The 14,203-nt window shown below is 46.5% G+C and overlaps 1 protein-coding gene across 1 annotated transcript; it reads right to left on the bottom strand.

Moving 5' to 3' along the window:
• Positions 1-5,077: 5,077 nt before the first annotated feature.
• Positions 5,078-13,292, bottom strand: LOC142768235 (uncharacterized). Its single transcript, XM_075870184.1, has 8 exons — positions 13,266-13,292; positions 11,409-11,693; positions 10,472-10,881; positions 9,305-9,433; positions 8,995-9,214; positions 7,234-7,413; positions 6,020-6,208; positions 5,078-5,552 (listed from the first exon to the last, which is right to left on the bottom strand). The coding sequence occupies exons 1-8, from the start codon at positions 13,290-13,292 to the stop codon at positions 5,220-5,222; spliced, it is 1,773 nt and encodes a 590-aa protein (XP_075726299.1). The 3' UTR covers positions 5,078-5,219.
• Between the last annotated feature and the right edge of the window lie 911 nt (positions 13,293-14,203).

Here is a 14,203-nt window from a genome sequence, read left to right as displayed (position 1 = left end):
CGTCCTTCCACAGCGCCGAGAACCAAAGGGCGTACCGGTCGAGTCTACGCCTCGACGTGCCGCCGGTGAGCTTCACAAACGTCCAGTTCCAGTTCGCGTCAAACGACACGTCGCTAATGTCATCGAAATCCATGTTCCAAATATGCAGCGTCCGGTGACCATGACGCTCCTGCAATTCGTCTGAAGAGGAAGCTGTTTCAGATCCCGCGGACGCAGAGGCAACATCTAGGTCCTTCAGCAGTTTCAAGGAAGCCAAGACCGGCGATCCTGCGGTGCAGTACACGTCGAAGCCGCCCGCGAAGAACTTGTGCCGCGGAGCGAAGGCTACGAAATCGGTTCCCCGGAGTGGACCGAACGCGCCCCGCATGTCGCAGTGAACTGCTCCCATTTCAGTTTCGTCCAGCTTGAGCAGGAACTTATGCAGCAGCATCGGATGGACCACCATGTCGTCGGCCATCTTGATGACGTAACGAACTTCCGCACAGTGTTCCGTAGCCCACCTTACGACTTTGCGCAAGACATCGGTCGCGTTGCCGCTACTGTGACGTGTCGGTGGCAGCACGATCAAGTCTCCATGTGCGTCACCTTCGACCTCGAGCCACCTGGTGATGAGCCGCTCTCGGGGCTCATCAAGCACGAAGGCGCCGGTCCACTTGAAGGCACGCCTGACTCGACCTTCGAGAAGGGTGTCCCGGATGTCGGAGCGCCTGTCCCAGTCGGAAGCCTCGGAGGTCACGGCGAAGAAGACGTCCAGGCGTTCTCTGCACTCCTTCCGAATGGACCAGTCTGGTGAAGGTAGTACACGTCGATGCGCCGCATGACCGCTCTCCGTTAGAGTCGCGAGGGGTTTCGACTCACCGGCCGTGGTGGTGCTGTGCGTCAGCTTGTAGTTACCTTGCTTTTCGTCAAACAGCGCTGTTATGAACGCGGTGTTCAGTTCTGCGAAACCAGTGAGCAAACATAAGCAGGTCCTGAAATGCAACATGGTGGCTGCGTCGTCTTCTTCTATCTTCTTCTCTTCTATAAGTACATTTCATTTCGGGTCACCTCTGAGATTCACACAAGCACCCACTACTTAGTACGGAAGTAGCGGAGTTTACTAATATTCTTCTTTCGATCATTTGTAACGAGGGTCGTTAGACTTTTAATACGGGATGTCAGTAATACACTGGCAAATTTTCTTCATGTATGAACAGTGAGCGATGGAACGATCCATGAGGTTGGGTGGTGAAGGTCGTGTGGTTGAGCAGGCCTGAGGCTTGTTGCTCAGAGGTAGCGTAGACTGCTTAAATGCAGGCCCGTACAAGACCAGACCATGTGTGTCATCGATACATTGCAGAATAAGACGTCTCAAAATGGCAATGATGCGTCTTATGGACTGTAGTAATACTGTGCCCAAGGAGTGGTCAGAGATAGGGTAAGAGTTACCCTTGCACAATGCCTCCACGACATAACCACGTAACCTCTTCTCAGCGGATAAAACCATATAAGAGGTCTGACCCGCATGTTGTTATAGGAGCCTATGTGATACGTCAAAGGCCCTCTTTTTTTCAGGGAATATTCCTCCGCGAAATGCACGCTTGGAAACAGAGTAGATTATGTGCGTTCCCAAACCAGCTTTTTAATATGCCCAGGAAGGCATTCTTATGAGCTCACTGACTGTGTACTCCAACTGCTGTGGAGGCAGCAAAATGGTAAGTTCTCTGCATGCTGGAGTGGTGAACACGAATATAGACTGCCTATATTGTATAGATAGATTGCGTTGTCTTGGGGCAAACGGTCGGGTGAGTGAATCTGGTAGCTAGAAAACACAGTAGTCGTGTGGCCCATCCGTCACGTACGGCGCTAGGCTCCCGGTGATTTCCCGGCGGTGCGGGACGGGCAACATGGGAGCTTGTCTGACCAGCCTCTGCTATCAATGTGCGCTTGTGTCCATTGAAAGCAGAAGACAACGGCTACTGTAGCGTTGTTGATAGAGCATGCAAAGCGTTAATCAGAGCGAAGTGGTTAAGCCACAGGAGCGTTTTTACCGCTGTTACAAATTTCTTACGGGAATCTAAAAGAATGGAATGCTAAACATAAGTAACTTCAGTTGATTTATGTATATATTTTTCTTTTTTTGTGTGTTTATTATGTTTTTTCAAGGTTTTTTCGTTTAGAAATTTAACATTCTTTATTATTACCTATATTACCTAATTTATCCAACCCTCTCTTTCAAGAAGTGAATCAATTTAAAAAGCAAGGCACTGTCCCATTCATGGCCTATCCCCCTAGGTGGGTTGCGCCAAGGCGTTGAGGAACCAACCAACCAACCAACCAACCAAGTGGTTCGGTCTCTCCAAGCGGCCACCTATTTTTGTCTAGCTGACTTTCTTTACGTTAATTTAGTAATTGCTAAAGTACCGTTTATGACAATTAGCAGACTCATTAATATTCTCATTGATATTGAGTCCCACGAAGAAAAAGAGTTCTTAAATTTACCCCTCTTTCCTGCAGTATAATTAAACACGTTGAACAACGTCTTCTATGCATTCCTTGGCTTCATTTTCTGTTGATATAATTAGTACCATCTCAATCACTGAGTATAAACTTACGCCATGTATCTTACAGCCGGTGAACTCTGAAAGTTGATGGGGTACTTCACACTTCTCTCTAGGTTTAATCAACTTACGGTAATCACCAGGTTTTGTCATTTCTTATACCAGGCCTGGCTTTAACCATGTGTGTGCCCAGCCAGACAGTACTCGTTCTGCCTTTTTAAGTCTTTTCCTGAAGTGCGTGATGATGATGATCATGTCATCACTCTGATGGTGGTAACCCACAAAGAGGAATAGGCCACTGATTAGAAATTGTCCTGTATGATCTGCACGAACAGCTTTAATAAAATATCAAGAGGCAGCAGCTTGAACATCCTCACGAGGCAAATGAAGTACATGCTTCACAAACATAGGCACTAAGAAAAAGAAGGCCACGCGTTGTCTTCTGGCGTGTCCGGGATTCTAACGCCTTGGCCTTAGCACGCAGCTCATTATTATATGGACTGAAGTATAGGGACTGTTCGGTTGTGCACGTACTATATAGTGCGAATTTTCAGCATGTTTTTATAGCCCAATTTTTACAAAGGATAGTCACTTGCATGTAGTCAGTGCGGGGGAGGAGGGTTGGAGGTTTAACCTTTGTACCGCAATTTTACCAGTCTGCTTGCGTATGTATACACACATACAAACGCATGCACGGACATCCAAAAAGTATGGTTCCATCACTCCACCCCCCTCCTGAACTAAGTTTATGGATACAATGCGGCGTAGTCGCCGCCTACGCGTCGTTTCGATATGGTTTACGAGTTCTTTCTCGATGAAAGAACGAGGGGAGTAGGGTTTGCGCTTCCCTTGACCCCATAATCGATCAAAAGCATATCAACCATACGGAAATGATGGGTAGCCTGCGGGCTCGCTCGCTGGATTCCGTGCCGACCCATTGTGCCTCGCGATCTCCGATGACAGCGCAGCTCTGGCCGAGACTGGGTTCGTCCTACGCCACCTCCTGCCACCGCTCCCCTACGACGACGTCAGCGCAGCTCTGGCTGACTGGACTAGCCCTACGCCATCTCCTGTCGCCGACGAGATCTCTCGCAAGTGGTGCCCCATCTTCGGACTCCTGTGACCGTGTTTCCATATTTCCTGTCTCTCCCATCTCTCATATGTCGTCGCTCGCTATCCTAGCGCATCTCTTTTTCTCTATATATATCTTTAATCCAATCCTTTTAATCCCTCCTCACCCCCATCCCTTGTGATCTACTGTTGAGGTGTCGCATGCACGCGGATGCAGAAAGTTACGGAGCTCACTTTTCTATTCTTTTTCCTCTTATAACGACAACCTCTCTCTCTCTCTCCGTGGCAACGCATCATTGTAGCCAGAAATTTTGTTGGATTGGGGGGAGGGGATACTAACATACTTTGTGTGTGTGCGAGACACTGCGCAACTTCTACAATTTTCTTAACACAAAGTTTTGCCTTATAGTCGTTTCATAATAACAAAAAATGTACGAAAACTCATCTTTAACTGTTTGCCCACTGTTTTAATAACAATCACCCGACAGACGAGCATTCGTCTGCGGTATTTAAATAACGTAATTTGCTCATATTTATCAAATAACTACACTAGCGCCAGAAGGGACACCTGTGTCCCGTCCACATGGCCTGGTTAATGGCGCACTGAAAGGCCCGCGAAAAAGGCGCAAAGTTCCGGAGTGCCCCGTTGACCAAGGTGGCCGCGTTTCGTTCTCCGCAGTGTCCCAGTGCCCAGAGCACAAAGAACAGCTCGGCGTTGCTGTAATCTGAATGCAAGCGGATGCCCCGGGTGTGCTCGTCGTGCAGCCGACGGTCGTACAGCGCAAGCAGCGGCTGCAGCATGCCAGACTCCAGGGCCACCTCCGTTGCCAGTGCGCGAGCGTCCACTGGGGTAAATCAGGTCAGCTTGTTCAGAGAGTGAGAAGGGAGAAAATTGATAGTAATAACGTAAAGTGCCAAAGAGAGCAGCAATGATGCACAACATTGAAATAAAATCTTTTTTTTGGTGTCTTCACAGTTCTCACAAGGCTGCCACTTACAAACTTATGTTTCAATCGCTTCATAGGTTGCGAGTGACAACATCATTTTAGGTCAAAACCACCATGCCGGCTTTAAGATAGGAAGTGCCATAGAAATGGGGTGGAGCGTTGTCATATCATGCCAAGGACCACATAAAAATGGCCCTGTGGGCCACAGGTTGGCGACCCTTGGTCTGGACGGTTTCCAAACATGCCGGTGCGGCTTACGCAGGGCTGCATACACGTGTGAGGCTGTGGTAACATAAAGATAGATAATTTTAGTGTGTTAATATATGTGTACATGACAGTATGTGTTACTGCAGTAGAGCTTTGCTCCCACAAGCTGATGTCATAACCAGTTGGCTGACATTTTCACACCTATTTTACTAAGTATTCTCTCCACGCTCGCAAATCTGCGTACAAACCAGCCTTCTTTGTCTAAAACAAAAAGAATTTCATTTTCTATGTGACGCAGATCTTGGAGGCGTAAAAATGAACGGCCGAGTTCGACAACCAAAATGAACGGCCCACAGGCAATCGATGCAAGTCGAACCAACGAGCTTTCCCACGGCGATAGCTTTCGACTCGCCGCCCGGTGCTGTGGGTCGGCTTGTAGTTACTTTGCTTTTCGTCAAACAGCGTCGTTATGAACACGGTGTCCAGTTCTGTGAAAACAGTGGGCGGACATAAGCGACCTTGCAGCGATGACGTTTAAGAGCAGCTCACCCTGCCCAATACCGGCTTCGTCCAGAACGGAAGCGACACAGTCGACAATCGCGCCGAGTCGCTGCTCGTTGTGGCGTCGCCAAGAGTACGGTCCGTGTCGCACCGGCATCAGCTGGCGAAGCACGGGGCGACCCAAAGCCGGGACCAGGACTGGTTCTATGGTGGCCATGGAGTCAATGAACAGCCCCAACAGGCCTAGCGGCAGGACTAGCGCTTTCCGGTCCTCTGAGTAGCGAACCTGTACGCACGGGAAGAGTATACATGGTTAGGGCAGGTTATTCGAACTACGAAAAGTCCAATAACAACAGTTGTTGGGATTCAACGTCCCGAAACCCGTAGTGGAGGGCTGCGGGAACTTCGACCACCTGGAGTTCCTTAATGTGACCTAAATCTGGGCACACGGGCCCCGGCCATTCACGCCTGCATCAAAAAATGCGGTTGCCGCGGCCGGGATTCCATCCCGTGACCTGCGGGTCGGCAGCCGACTACTTTAGCCACTAGACCACCGTGACGAGTAACTACGAATACTTCAGCCATTATTACTACACGTGATCGCTCAGGCAGACCTGCTTCTCTACGTCCGTATAGTCATATCAAAGAATTCAAGGTGGTCTTAATTTACCTTGGACGCCCCGTTGCCTTAGATGAACTGGCCAAAAAAAATACAAAACTTTCTTTACTCCGCTTGTGCAGGTGTGGACTTACCTGCCAGGAGTAAACGCCGACGTCGGCGTCTGTGCTGCCGGAACCATCGTCTACAAGGGCTTCGATTGCGACCAGCTGCTGAGCGGCCTGTTGCCGAGCGAGTCGTCTTTCCTTCGCGTCGTACTTATCGCCATGCGTCCTATTGATAGCGGCCTGCGCCAACCACTCGGGTACCAGGGAACGCATCACCTGTGCCGGTAGGTTATTGTTGTTATTTTTTTGTGATTTCACTGTCCTACATTCACTAGCGCTTTTGTTGTGGTAACATTTAGTACATTGTCGAAGTAGAGTACGTTGCGCTTGCTGTTACTCAGCAAAATAATTTGTCATCTACATTGTAATTATCAGTTTACAGTCGTTAAGGTAGAATGCTATTCGTATAAAGAAATGCTTTAGTACGGCTGGTTACTGCTAAATGTGCTCATATTGGGAGGAAAATGCCACTTCTGCGCAAAACGCGCAGTATAACAGCAGTGAAAGCTCGTAGGGCGGCCTTTGTAGAGCTTTTATTTAAAAAAAACTTTTCGGTGAAAAACAGCAGCTAAATTTGCATGAAAACTTCATGAATCATAGTTTTTGCGAAGTAGGGTCACCCACTACGCCATTATTCGTTCTTCAGAGAAGCGTGGTACCAGCTATACACTTGTAAGGCATTGCGACGCTGAACACAAAGAATTATGGCTCAGTCTTTTGTAATGGGTTGGAAGGGTTCAATGACCCACTCGTTACGCAACTCGAGCTGTGTGATGCCTGGGTTTTAATTCGCTCTTCTAAAACGCTCTGCTGCACATTTTACCGTGATTTTTTCCCCGACATATTGTCTGCATAGATTCTGCTTGCGCAGTTATCCAATGACGGGCGTGGATTAGTGGTATAATACAGGGATTTCATGCTTGAGGGCTCCGGTTCGGGTTTCATTCTTGCCGCGACGCTTTGTTTACACCGCCTTTTCTCCTATTTCGTCTGATAGCAGTTGCGGACACCTGCGGCAGCGGCGGACAACTATGATGCCAAAAGCGTCCGTTGGGATCTCTTAACAGTATTCACTCTAAAAAATTAACCGTAATCAATTTACGCGTATAATTAGTAGCACTATTCAGACATGCATGAAGTATTTGCTTGCGTTTCCCTCATTCATTGGTATCGCCCAAACCCAGCCACGTAGTGAAGCATCAATTATTTCTGGTCTAATTATTAGTTTCGCGTGCACTTGCCTGGCGTGCCTCCCACACGAAGTGGATGACGGTGTCGTGTAGCTCATCCACTGCCTCAGACAAGGTTGCCTTGGCTGCTTCCGCTGCTTTTTGTCGGAAGGCGTCGTGCATCACGCGCAGACAAGCTTGAAGTTGTGGGTCAGGAGGCTCCTGGTACGCCACCTTGACTAGCGGACGAGCCTGTGTTAGAAAAAGAATACACTGTCCTATGCAGCACTTTATAATGACTGCACGTCCAAAACAATCTTCTTCATTGATCTTTTATTCCCTGTCCATGGTCGTGTACGCTAGTGACAAGCTAAGAATGTTATAATACACTATATATGCCGGTCGAAAGAAACGAAACTGAGTGTGAAATCAAAAATGAAAGCATTTAGGTTTTTTTTATATGAAGTCACTAAACACGCGAAATAATAAAAAAAAAAACGCTAGGCCTGCGCCTAACACGCGGCACAGTCACATTGAAACCTGGATGAGCAGCCTCTCGGAGCCTTTCTTTAAACACTCTTCTTAAACACTCTTTGAATAACTGCTGCAAGCACGTTTGCAAACTACCCACAAAGCTGTAAATGATAATTTTTCTGTGGTAGAAAGGCATTCGTTTGTTTGTTTTTGCTTCAGAAACAAGGAGACGTTCACTGTGCCTTCCTTTGTCATTCTTCGGAGAAGTGTGATAACTGCTAAACATACCAAAACATTTTGTGCTATTTTTTTTTTGACGCAGTGGCTCATGACGACGAATAATTATGCCTGAAACTCTTGCAATATGTTGAAGCATTCGACGAACCATGCGATAGGCATTCCGCATTGTGTGACACCCGGTTGTTCATTTGCAGTTCTAAAAGGGCATCATCAATATTCTCGTTAACACAATTCTTTCCCCGATATCAATCCTGCCTAAGGCCAGTTTTCAACGGAGTTCCAAGAACTGGCGTGGCTCCGTGGTAGAACACTAGACTGGCACGCCTATTTCATGTGATAGTGGTTATGAGGCTCAGAGACAGTGGCGCACCCATGTTGTGATCTCATAATAGCTTTCGCAGTAAGAAACCATGCCTCGCCATAGTCATGTTGTTGTCCTGTAACATCCGTCATCTCTTCGCGCTATGGTAAAAAGTGCCGCCATATCCATGGATGAAGTGAATGATGATGAGTGGGCGAAGCTCCGGAGGTAAACCATGAATCCTCCGTATATTTTTCCCACTCGATTTTATTACAACGCTCGCTGCTGACCCGCAGGTTGCGGGTTCGAATCCCGGCTGCGGCGGCTGCATTTCCGTTGGAGGGGGAAATGTTGTAGGCCCGTGTGCTCAGATTTGGGTGCACGTTAAAGAGCCCCAGGTGGTCGAAATTTCCGGAGCCCTCCACTACGGCGTCTCTCATAATCGTATGGTGGTTTTGGGACGTTAAACCTCACATATCAATCAATTTATTACAACACTCCCCCTAGCGTACGTCGCCACACTAAATCGAACGATTGCCTTCCACCAATGACAGGCGCCATATGTGACATTATTCCTATTTTATAACATCTGGCATCTTTCATCATCAACTACAAGTACTGCCATCTAGTTTATAACATCTTCCATCTTTTCATCATCAGCTACAAGTGCCGTCATCTATTGAACACTGCAAGAAATATAGCGTCAACAAGAAGCAGTCCCCAAAGTTGGGAACTAAATCTGCGTCATTCGCGTTAAGCTTCAGAACGCTCCTGCTTGAAGGACAGCCGCTCATCAGCACGTTAAGGGAAAAGCTCACCGGGCTGCCCATAAAAGGCGCGAAGTAGATAAGCTTCCACAGCTGCTTGTACAGGGAAAGGCGCCCGTAGCCTCTCAACTGCGGGTTTCGCTCCAGGTGACATCGGGCAGACAGCTCGACCCAGCGGCACGCTCTTGTGATCCATCGCCTCGGGAATGTCTTCACCATCCCGACATCGTCGACGCTCAGGTGTCCACCGGTGTGCAACTTCGGAGCAACGCTGCAGAGTCAAAAGCATAGCTGGGGTCGTTCCTTTCAGTGTATTGGAGTATAGCGACGTTCATTAGTACAAGCGGCAGAGTGCGGTCACCTTTGTAGAAACGCAGCGTAATCTTCAATGGTGGCGCTGCTGTTGGCGACAAAAAAGCGCTCGGAGATTCCAAGAGGTGCATCTGGAAGCGATGGGGGGCAGTCTTGGCTGCGCGGTTCCCCACAGGGCCTGTAAATACAGTCACCTGTTAATTGTCTTTCAGTCACGAGGATTTCATTGAAGGTTTCTCATTCGTTGGTCCTCTGCCCTGCCAGTAAGCTATCCTGTGACACGCTGAGTCTAGCATGCTTGCCCAGAAGACTTCAGCATCGCGCAGTTCCTACTCCGGATACGGCGCTTTTCTATTAACAAATCGTTTAACCTTTACCTTCATCACCGAACGCAATGCACGTTGGAAAATCGACTATTTCAAGACATATGTTAATCCAAGGCGGTCCAGACAAAAAAACATATGTCCCAGCGTTTGAATGTTCTGTGTCGGGCATACTGCTGCATATCAGTATTTGTATAGTGAACTTTTATGAGAAACTACTCTTGACACAATACACGACATCATGAGGCATAAATATGGAAGTCGCACTCAGCTAATATTACTTTAGTTTAGTAAGTATCTTGAATGTGACATAACGTAACTGTATTGAGTGGTTAACCACGAGCTAGCTCACCTAAATACTTCTGAAGGTACCCAAACTATTTTATGAGTGTGTGCGAACGCACGAATTTCATATAAGGAATGATTCTGCGTACAGCGTGATTTTGAGTATCTTATAATGTTGAGTTTTTCTAGGTTTATAAGCGAAAATGAACCACCCACAATTGCCACAAATAGCAAGGCAACGCTTATTATTATTATTATTATTATTATTATTATTATTATTATTATTATTATTATTATTATTATTATTATTATTATTATTATTATTATTATTAATATTATTATTATTATTATTATTATTATTATTATTATTATTATTATTATTATTATTATTATTATTATTATTATTATTATTATTATTATTATTATTATTAGTGCTGAAGAGATGAGGACCACAAAGCAGGGAAGCAGGCAAGTAACAGTTTAAATGGCAGCCTGGAAAAACCAGCTTTCGCGGATATGGGCTTCCGAACGTCCGCAGCAATCCGGTCCTCTAACCTTGACGCTGAGGCACGCGTCTACAAATGACGTCAGCATTATTATAAACGCACCGCAGAATCATATTCTTGGTTACCATGGCACCACCCTTCAGGCACCGCTCCAGGACTATGGCGTGGTCCTCATCGGGGTCACCGGTGTCGGCTGCGTGGACTCGTACACTTCCGCTTCCGGCAACTGCACGCAGTCTGCCCGTAATCCTTTCCGCCACGGCGACCATGAGACGAGCTACGCCGTCCCTGTAGAGGGAGTGGCGTCTCGACCCGCACACATGTTCGTAGAAGTCATCGCAGGGACCCGGACGGCCCCCCTTCTGGCTCTGGCTGTGGATGTGGCCCGAGCTGCTCATGCGTCCTCCGGGGCTCAGGTAGTGCTGAAGCCAAAGGCAGCCCGTGGAGTTGCAGACGCCATGCCTGTGGCGGTGCTCGGACGTGGTGTCAGTGCCGGGGAAAGACAGCTCCTCCTGCGTTTCGCGCCAGTGGTGTACGCTGATGTCCGTTGTTACGGCACAGTTTTGTCTTACCCATAGTTTGCACTACTTATACACCCATATATTGTGCGATGAGGTACTCTTTGCAACAACATGGTAATAAATCTTGCAATGCGCTAGCCACTGTAGAGACACACTAGGCGGCTTTAATGACACTTCGGTTCCGCTGTAGACATGAGGAGTTGTTAAGGTAGCAGAGAAAGCAGGAATGTTACGTTAAAAGTACGTGTAAATGAATAGCAAGCTCTAACTTGTGATTTCCTTGTGACTTCCATAAAATTACGACCTCATTTATTATCCTCGTGAATCCACTGCGTCCTGGTTCCAAATGATATGCGCATTATGACAGTGATAATGTTTATAAGATAGTAATGGGCCGAGCGGCAATATGACTTACAAAATGCCTGAGAGCAAGCCAGATAATAATTATTGCTAATGCTTGGTGCAGACTTTTGAGAGCATCATGCCAGGGGCTGACAGCGCTTCTCCTGTGCTCTTACCAGGACTAGGAGTGAGTCGTCGGTGTCCCTCGGGTCGAGGTCTGAAGGCTGGAATATGCCCGCGTCATCGACAACCACAGTGGCCTTCTCGTGGATGACCGTTGGCTCGGACGTCAGCCAGATATAGAGCAGTATGATGTCGATGATGAGCAGCAGTATGATAATGACTACGCCGGCACGCACGATCATCCGCTTGTTCTGACGGCGTGCCATACGGTCGCTAGCGGTGGCGGCACCCGGCTGAGCTGTCGATGACATCTGTGACGACTCCGACACCGCCGACATCTGCGTGACACAGCCAGAATCGTTTTCAAGTACCGACTTAATCAAGCTTCTAATTAGGTAGGGCGCGCATGATGCATGACACCAAACACAAATGTTCACAGTTTAGCTGGCCACTTTCCGACCACTGCGACATCTGTACGGGACGTGACTATTGTTTAGATTGGTTTTGGGCGGGAACGTCATTTGAGTCACGGAAGTCGTACATAAAGCAGAAGACATCAGAAAAAAAAACTTAGCTTAGCTCTCAACATTGTCGACATTGTGGCATATGGGACGTCTTCGACATCTTCGTGGCATGGCCGAAGTGTATTTGAATTTTCAACCTAAAAGAACTTAATTTTCCATAACCTAAGCATTTCCCGATGCTTGAGACCTAACGCAAATTGTCAGAGCTAGGATGTCGAAACAAAAGGACAAAAGATAACATAAAACAGAATAAATATCTGCATAGCAGACCTTAACAACGCAGAACTTACTTTCGTTTATTATTCTAACTCCAAAAGTAACTTTGACTGTGGTTATCAATGGGTGCCTAAATGACAGCGCAATACTTGTATAAGCTGAATACCCAAATACCATAAAATACTTTGCAGCACTAAATAACTGTGTAGGTTTAAACGACACCACTGCCAGTGTTTCCACAAAAGGATTTTTATTTATCTTCAGAATCATTTCTCCAATTACACTCAACGTTATGACTGTAGTCTGAGCACGTCGGTGCTTGACCATTTACGCAAAAAAAAAACAGCATGGAGAAACACACATGTGAGCTAATAAACAACAGCAAAGCTTCTGCTAATTGTTTCTTTAAATATCTCTCTTGTTGTTTTTTGCTTTTTATCGCCGTATTTATTTCATAAAGCCTCCATCTAACTCAACAAATTTATATTCATAGTTGTAATAAGCTTTTGCAGCCCTTTGATTTCCTTCAATGCCCCCAAATAATCAGAGTTATCATGCCCACTTTGCCTTGCTTAAATCACTTTCTTTTCTGCGTATATATGGTGGGCGTATAGACTCGATGACACCTGCTAACAGCACCAATCGCGTTGCCAACTTAGTCGCTAAGCGACCGGTAACAGTAGTCGTCAAAATGACTCCTTTGGTGCGGTATCTGGTTCCTTGATTTTGAGTCGCGCCGTTGCAGTCACAAAGCTCTAAACCCATCGAACTCGTTGGAACTTGAGGCCAGAGTCTTCTACGGGACAATCTCCATGCATACCACAGTGCCGCAGTACGTGGTTTTTGTGTATTGAGGGATACTACGAGTAAGTTACAAGCAGGTGTAATCAACGGTTGCCTTGAGTTGCTTTTCGCTTGCGAGTCGTAAGTGCTCACGCGAACGATACTATACTCTTATTAATTTGTCACTGAACCTCAAGAACGCTGTCCGAATATATCAACACCATTTTCCTATGTCTTGCTCTTATGGCGAGTATGCTGCTGCGCTATTGTCTCCTGTAGCGCCCGTTCTTCATTCACTGATCACACGGCACGGATGCACATGATCGTCACATGTTTGCGGTAACGCCATCACTTAACAAATCTACGGCTGCCCTCAAAAGGACTTACCTGTGACATCTGGCTTTCGTCGCCCATCTTGACTTCGTTTCTGGGACCACTTGGGACGATATGGTGGTAGTAAGCTCCCAGCTATTGCCCAGTTTTTGTGGGATCGCGAGACACTCCAGGCTGAAATCGCGAACGAGGAACAAGGAGCGAGTGCTGTGTTTGTTGCTTCCTGGAACAATGGTACAGCGATCAAGAACGGGAGCCTTGCTTCTTCATCCTCTTCTTCTGCTTGGATTCACACCAGCGTGACGGTGGCACGTGCTGTGTCTAACTTGCCCACAACGAAGCTCCAGGTCAAGGTTAGTCCTTGAAGAACATGATTTCAATCCATCATCGTCTCATCCTCATCAACACCTTCTTTCTCTTTCAATATCATCCCCTTCCCTTACCTAACGCTGAGGAGCAGATCAGAAAATTTATTCAGGTCAACCTCTCTGCTAATGTCTCAAAATAAACATACCTTTCTCTCTCTCTCTTTCTATGTGATGCAGCTCCTAGTTGTTATGGGTGACAAAAATTCTACAAGCCTACTTTAAACTATAAAGCACCAAAAATGAAGCTGTCTGTTCAGACTTAGAAAAAGACCTTCATTCAATATGTTTTCGACGGCAGAGTTAAATTTATTTACAGAAATAGCACTAAACTAATCTGCCTTCAGTTAAGACTCTGTAAAAAGCAGGTGTTTGTTGTGGTTGTAACATTATTCAAGCTACTTAACATGAATAATTTTGTTTCAATATTTGCTTTAATATTATTCTTAAAGCAGGGGCCTTGCAAGTCCCTATTGTTGTGATCAGATGAACGCTGTAGTAAGGCCTGCTCAAAATTTTACTTTCATTACTATATTATTATTATTTATTTTTGTTCGGCGTTTTTATTTAATTTTTTCACTAATAAGCATTCTCCAAGGTTTCAGCGAAAAGTTACCGATAGGCCGT

Source organism: Rhipicephalus microplus, chromosome 8 (assembly GCF_043290135.1).
Source record: "Rhipicephalus microplus isolate Deutch F79 chromosome 8, USDA_Rmic, whole genome shotgun sequence".
Taxonomy (NCBI): domain Eukaryota; kingdom Metazoa; phylum Arthropoda; class Arachnida; order Ixodida; family Ixodidae; genus Rhipicephalus; species Rhipicephalus microplus.
This window is presented reverse-complemented; position numbering and strand designations above follow the sequence as displayed.